The sequence below is a fragment of the Schistosoma mansoni genome (assembly GCF_000237925.1).
Source record: "Schistosoma mansoni, WGS project CABG00000000 data, chromosome 5 unplaced supercontig 0195, strain Puerto Rico, whole genome shotgun sequence".
Classification (NCBI taxonomy): Eukaryota; Metazoa; Platyhelminthes; class Trematoda; order Strigeidida; family Schistosomatidae; genus Schistosoma; species Schistosoma mansoni.
In genome coordinates, this window is record NW_017386018.1 from 462982 (window position 1) to 470109 (window position 7128).

Sequence of the window (7128 nt, forward strand, 5' to 3'; positions counted from 1 at the left end):
TCTTCGCTCGATTCGTTCCTTTTTAATTAACAAATGTCAAAATGGGGATTTTCACTTTATTTCTTTTAGCCGAGTCAGTATTTTTTTGGTTATGGAACGATTTATTCTAAAAAAAAACAATGCAGTTATGGTTAGTAGACAGTTTTAACACGAAAAGTAAGCTTTCGTACATGAATTATTTGGGTTATCATCATGGATTTAGATAAGTTGTAATGCAGGGATTAGTTTCACACTGATATCTGATTTGTTCATCCATGTACTTTACTTGTGCCTACTTTTCCTATGTCGGAGCCAATTTACTATGAAGATCACCTGGAACGAATAAAATGTTGTCCTGATCAGACAAACATTCGACATTTCACGTATCTTGCCCATCGGGTTACAGACTTCTACCATACATCATATAGTATTTATTTCTAATCCTGTTCCTTGGTCATAACAAACTACCAAAAGTGCCGTTTTATGGTATTTACTAGTGTTGGTTTTCAATAAAATGCATTATCTGGATTAATCTACTTTTTTTTTGCACTACGTCTGGAAATACTCCTATGACGTCCTTGATGCACGTCCACCCTACACATTTCCCTTTCATAGGCCATGTTTCACAGTTATAGAATTATACACTGCAAACTGCTACGGAGTGTGCTTGACACATGTTTGGAGAATAGGTATGTCTACCACACTATAGGCGTCACAAGTTGGCGAAGCCATTCTAGCTTTCTTAATCTTTGTTAAGATTTCACCAGATGCCAATCCCCCATGCTTGATGTGACTATCAATAGTCTTCAGTAATAAGGATAGTAGGTTGATGAACCTGTGTTAATCCTGACAGATTTCCTTCCAGTGAAGGTCCAGCTTCTTGAAAATGTTCACTGATGATGCTGATACCACTTGTTCTGGTAAAGCGTTCCAGTCATTGACCACTCGATGAGAAAAACGGGACCCCACCTTTAGTTTATTAGATCGCGGTTTCAGAACCTTCTTGCTATGACCTCGGAGATTATTAGTGCTGGAGGGAGCAAAAAGATAAGACATATTAACACCCAGATCATAATTAAAGATACGAAATGCCAGTATAAGGTCACCTCGCGTCCTACGATAAGATAAGGGGAAAAGGTTTAGACGTTTTAAACGCTCATCGTAAGGGAGTTTAGAAAGACCCTTTACTAATTTTGTCCCTACACTCTGGACACGCTCAAGCGATTTAGTATCCTTTATCAGACAAGGGCTAGCTGCTTGGATACAGTATTCTAAGTGTGGCCTTACATAGGTGGGATATAAAATTCGAAACATATCCTCGTCGAAGCATTTAAATGCTCTGCGAAGCGACCATAGCGCACGATAGCCTTCGGAAGCAATCGCATTGCAGTGCGTAGTAGTTTTCAAGTCGTGACTTATAATTACTCCTAAGTCTTTGTGCTCTTGAACGCGTGGAAGAGATGTGCCATTAATGGTATAGTGGTAATTAATATCGTGCCCGATGTACATGAACACGCTCTTCCTGGAATTAACTTCCAGGCCCCAATCATGAGCCCACCTAACTAATTCGTCTAAATCTGCTTGCAGATAACAACGATCAGTCTCATTTCTTATTGTTCTCCAGATTTTAACATCATCTGCAAACAATAACGTCGACGACTTAAGTAATAAAGGTAGTTCATTAATATACAGAAGGAAAAGTAAGGGGCCTAAGATGGTGCCTTGGGGTACACCACTTGGTTGGCCCTTTTGACCTCCTCGTTTCTTGTGAGCTGTCTAGGCGCCGATACAAACCCGTTTTAAAGCAGCTCTGTGCATTTAGAAACAAATGTCAGAGTCCGTAAGACTTCATTTAAGATTGTGTCATCTATTTATTCAAGATCGTTGACTTTGTTCCCTGGCATGGGATCAATCTGAAAAGTTCGACTTTAATTGTACTTTACAGAAGGATACCTGTGATAAATTTAAACAAAAATGGAGATGGTATCTAACATTAACTAACTCATTGTCCATAAACAACCCTCGTAATCAAGCAAAATATCAAGCTCGAGTCCTTTGTTTCTCAAGTAATAAGCACCAATATAAAATTTACCCTGGTGTCTTATGGTTTGAATCGTTTAGTTTTAAAACAAATACATGCCCGACAAACGTAGGAAATTTGCCTTAGTTTCCCAAACCATTTCCCATATCTTGTCAAGTGTCCAACTTTATTTATATAAATTTTTATAAGAAGCCACTAAAGTGGCGCTTAAATATTGCTACAGATAATTAAGCTATATTTTTTATACCCCCGAAAAATTATTAGAAACTATCGAGTCCCAAGACGTATAATGCATGAAAGCAAAAGTAGTAAAACTAAGGTTTAGGTAAGGAGAAATTCCTCTCTGAGATTGCTAAATAAGCTGTTGATTGTATGAGATTATAAAGCCTATAATTGTTGGAAATTTGAGATAGCTATTGACACTATGGACTATCATTCCAGAGAGTAGTTAAGTATATCAAATACTTTGTCTCTTCGTAAGCCATTTATATCTGCGATGTCAATAGTTAGGTTTTCCTTAAAATAACATCTGTAGAGTTAGAGGTATTAAAAGTTGTGTCTAGGTTACATAATAACTGTTTAGTCATGTCTTACAATGATGTTTGTCGTTTTAAAACGCATTGTTTGTTGCTCCCATTAGGGTGTATAGTAATAGTTATAGATTTGGGTCTTGCTATCAAATAATTTACTTTTCCTTTCAGATAGCTTTATATAGTGCCCAATCATCAGTTCTTGGATAGCTTCTTAATTATCACTTTCTACTCTGCTTAGCTTACTTTGGTTGCAAACTTTTTCTTCGTGATGTTTGCACGGCTACGTAATTATGAACGTGTAATATCTGATGCGTACGTCATCAATCAAAAAATACACACAGGAAACACAATTTTCAAGAACACTCGTGCTGGGGTGGTTCGTCGAACTAGAGATCAGTCTCACCCCCTCACCTACGAGCAGGCAAAGAAGCCACATCAAATTGGTTTAATGAAATCCTGGAATTCTTGGAATACTTCAAATTTAGAAGGAGAGGACCGTTACACTTCAGAAGTTACCCTTCATGACCAGTTTATTCGAACATTTATCAATGGAACTTTCCCTTTGTTGGTCCAAAGTGAAGTATGTTTATTTAATTGTGCACAATTATACATTTTTTTACACTGCACCCTTATATTGATGCTAAATCTGGTCTTCGATGCATAACTACGTTGATTTAGTGTATGGAAATTCAGATTTTGAAAGTTCAGTCCCTCTCAGATTGGAATGTAAAAATTCAGTAAAAAAAATCATCTAATAATTGCTTAAGCTCGTACTCTTGATTCTATACAGGATGTAACTCAGGACCATTGGTTCTTGTGGTAGTATATCAAGATTCGACCCCCATTTTCAATGTTATTTGGTTTATAATACAGTGCTACCACCACTTGGTGCGATCAGGTGTGACCCATTTTCATTCTATAAATTACCAGCTACACAGGTTACTTTTGTGACTTTTAGCTCGGTTAAATATCACGTGATTTACTCATTAATCAGAATGCGACTTATGCAATCTTAGTAGTGTGCCGAACCAATGACATCTTGACCGGTATAAACAGCCTAGCGTCCTTATTGGTCTTTTTTCCTGCCTAGCCCTGGCTGTTGGGTCCAGAACACCAGTGTCAGCTTCCACTATACGAATAATCTATTTCAAACATATCTGGTTTATATACAAGCCAACCAGACCACATCGCACCATAAAATAAAAGCAACATTTGTACAAGATTAAGTCAAGGAGTGGCTGTGATTGTGCGTGACTGTAATTAATAAACTTGGTATAACTTAAGAATATTAAATCGTATAATAAGAGGAATATAAATATACATAATTTAGTTACTCAATAGTTATACAATAAGAATATATGTAATATTAGTTCAGAAATAGTTCTCAGAGTTAACCTATAATTTAATCTTCACTAGGATATGTTACAACTCCATATTAAGAGTCTGCGACATCAATTTCGTAGCGGGTCACTAATGTAAAATAACAAATGATTGTGACTCAGTGGGTTAATTCTATCTTCCTTGATAGCTACAGGTCCGACCCCGTATGTAGTCAAGGTTACGTATCATTTGAGTCTCGAACTAGTATGCAACAGCTGTTGATTGATTTCCCGTTTGTACAGATTTTCCAAATGATTTCAGTCTGTGGTAAAAGCTATCTTCGAATTAACTAGATCCTCACATACTATCTCAGTGAATATTTTCACTAAACTGTGTTCAGATAATTATCTCAGCTAAAATCAGAGTTCGTTTTTGCGACCAATCCTTGTGAGTATCGAAACAAGGAAGTATTGTTACCCAACGCTTTGAAATCCATATTTTATCTCTTAGGTGTGAACGACTTAAAATATAGGGGTAAATGATAATAATTTGTTTGTGATGAGTCATTACGGAACTGCTTCTACAGTTTAGTGGTTTTTTGAGGGTAGGTAATTCAAGGACTGGGTACAGCATTACATCGATCACTTATGTATCCTTTCTGGTAATTTATGTTGCAAATCTCTGCATCACAGTCTATGCACCGCATATTTAATAATTAAAAACCCTGGAAGCATTTATTTTCATAATAAGATGTTATCGCCAATAATCACATTCTTGTTATTACATTTCTGGATTAACTTCTCTCATTTTCCTGTTTATTGATCATGTTGATAAAATTCAAAGTCCTTTGGATACCTTGTGTGATTCAGGTTTAATTTGCACCATTGCCCTGCTTGACTCTATAAAAAGCAACAATTATCCTTACAATCCCATTATTTTTGAGGCTTCAGTGACCTATAGGGTTGCAGCACTCATAGAAACTCCGTTCGATAATTCTAGACTTGCGTAATATATGGAGAAAATAAAGTTAGTATGCCTATCAAAGGGCGCTTATCATGCATAACAGTCCATTGTGTGTTAACGACTATAAATTCTGGTCAATAGAACTAGCAGATTTGCTTTGTCTACATGTGTTGTATCGTAAATCTCCTAACAACACTATTCATTTATATGTTTCTATGCTTGGTTGATGTTGATATCATTAGGTGAAATTGAAATATTGTGAATGTAGTAATTGTAGAACATTTAGAATTTTTAGTATATAATTTCTTCATTGATCCTATAAATAAATAATCAATCCATATTGTTACTTAGTAATGACTTTTCTATAGTTTTTATTGGATTCATCATACAAGTTAAGTGAATTTCATTAATTGAAAGAAATCCATTTAGGCTGTATTTCCAAATATTATTATTATTTTATTTAAACACATAAATATTGGTCCAAGGAAGCACCAGATACATATGCGCCGCACAAATCTCATTTGATTTGTGTGACGGCTGGGATACTGCCCAGGGGCCCAAACTGAAGCAGGGAAATTCCAAATGAATTTTATCTATTATTAAACATTCTTATTCATTTATTTATTGATGATATGACGTTTCTTTATTCTTCGATAATATTTTTATACTAATTCACGTTGTGTATTCTTTTATTCGATTGTTGTACTAGAATTTCTTGTGTTATCAACAAATAATAGAGTTTTGTATTTATTGTTTTTCGGTGTAAATCACATTCATTTTGAACTACTTTATTTTTCACACACCCAAAAGGTTATTATCAAACGACAGTGTAACGTAATACGCGTAGCTTTTCTATTATTAAAGCGAATATCTCCAGGAGAAGTCAGTTTCCTTATTGGTTATACAGAAGAAATGCTTTCTCTTATACTACGATGTGTTGTGAAATTAGAAGTACAAATGGTCATATCCAAAAATGATGTTATATTTCGATATGTTTAATCATTGGACTGAGTTATTATTTATTATATTGTATCCACAAAAGTGATATATTTTGTACAGTGTATCATTATTATAGCCTTTAATAAACTGCCTATTTAATTATAATCATTCTCATGAAATTTTGACCAATCCAATAGTTTTCTGATAGTTTTAAGGGTGATTCTCTTCCATAATTTCATATCAGTGTTTAAAACAAATTCAAAAAATTAATCAGAATGTTTGACGGGATTGTTTTATTCTGTCCTATTAATTTTCAGTATTAGATATCTAAGAATACTAATGTTGTTACTTTTGAATTTTAATATTCGACATGAATGTAAGCTAACTTTAAGCTAAACTGAGTTTGCAGTAGTCTTCATGTTTTTGCTTCTGAAAATACTGAGTTCAGAAAGGAGATTTTGTTTGATTTTCAAGAATGATTGATCAGCAAGTATAAAATCCTCTACTGTAGTGAACCTATGTAGATTACAACTTCTATGAACATTATAGGCAATCAAAGTAGGAAAACAAGTAAACTTGAGATAATTTAACTTATTAATAGTTTAGTAATTCATATCCGTTTTGTTCCCTAAGTTTTTAACATTTTTCATAAGCAAGTTTATTCTTGTACGTAAAGAATATTTCTCAGAGATACATTTCACTTAGTCAAGTCTGAGCTTAGCCATAATGCGAAAGTTAGACTAATGACGTACTTATTTGTATGTTTTCAAGACCACGAAACAGCCTTTCAAAAGCTCTTAAAACTGATGCCTATATCCACTGAACACTTTAACTGAAAATTCATTTTCCACTTACAAAATAATACAAATACACATTTAATTGGTTCGTAGCATCAGTAGTAAATTATATTCCATCCCTCAATACTTTATCGACCAAGTATTTCAGCCAATGTAAGGTTCATAAATAACTTGGACATTGATAAAACAAGTAAAAATCCGGTAGTTTATGATATTTGCTTAAACTGAAACCCCAACATCATTTAGTGTTATATTGCAGTGAAAGACATTTATTGCTGAATTCATTTAGTGTATTATCCGTTTACAGTCCTACATTAGTTTTAAGTTATGAGTTTATTCTTAAACGCTAGTAAATATGTCAGCAATACCACACGTGTAGGATTACATTTACGTAAACACGATCCATCCAAACTTCCTGTATTAAATAAGTGATAGCAATAAACCCTTGACCTAACTTTCGCATCACCTCTACTCATTCACCCTTTTATGTGAAATATAAGCAGCAGATTTCAAACCGTCAACCCAACTGCCACTCTAACCACCGGGCCAATTCTTG

The 7128-nt window shown here is 34.5% G+C and overlaps 2 protein-coding genes across 2 annotated transcripts in view; one reads left to right on the top strand and one right to left on the bottom strand.

Moving 5' to 3' along the window:
• Smp_068760 (hypothetical protein) overlaps nucleotides 1–5933 on the top strand; it is a 6381-nt gene extending 448 nt beyond the window's left edge. The window contains exons 2-3 of the mRNA XM_018791092.1: nucleotides 2722–3133; nucleotides 5647–5933. Coding sequence (XP_018645709.1) covers nucleotides 2822–3133; nucleotides 5647–5835 — 501 coding nt within the window. The 5' untranslated portion in view covers nucleotides 2722–2821 and the 3' untranslated portion in view covers nucleotides 5836–5933. The remainder of the gene's footprint in view (nucleotides 1–2721; nucleotides 3134–5646) is intronic.
• A 959-nt stretch (nucleotides 5934–6892) lies between these two features.
• Nucleotides 6893–7048, bottom strand: Smp_202900 (unnamed protein product; the record flags this gene model as incomplete). The annotated part of the gene is made up of 1 exon (XM_018791093.1): nucleotides 6893–7048. One exon carries the CDS (start codon nucleotides 7046–7048, stop codon nucleotides 6893–6895), a length of 156 nt encoding a protein of 51 aa, XP_018645710.1.
• Nucleotides 7049–7128: the final 80 nt, after the last annotated feature.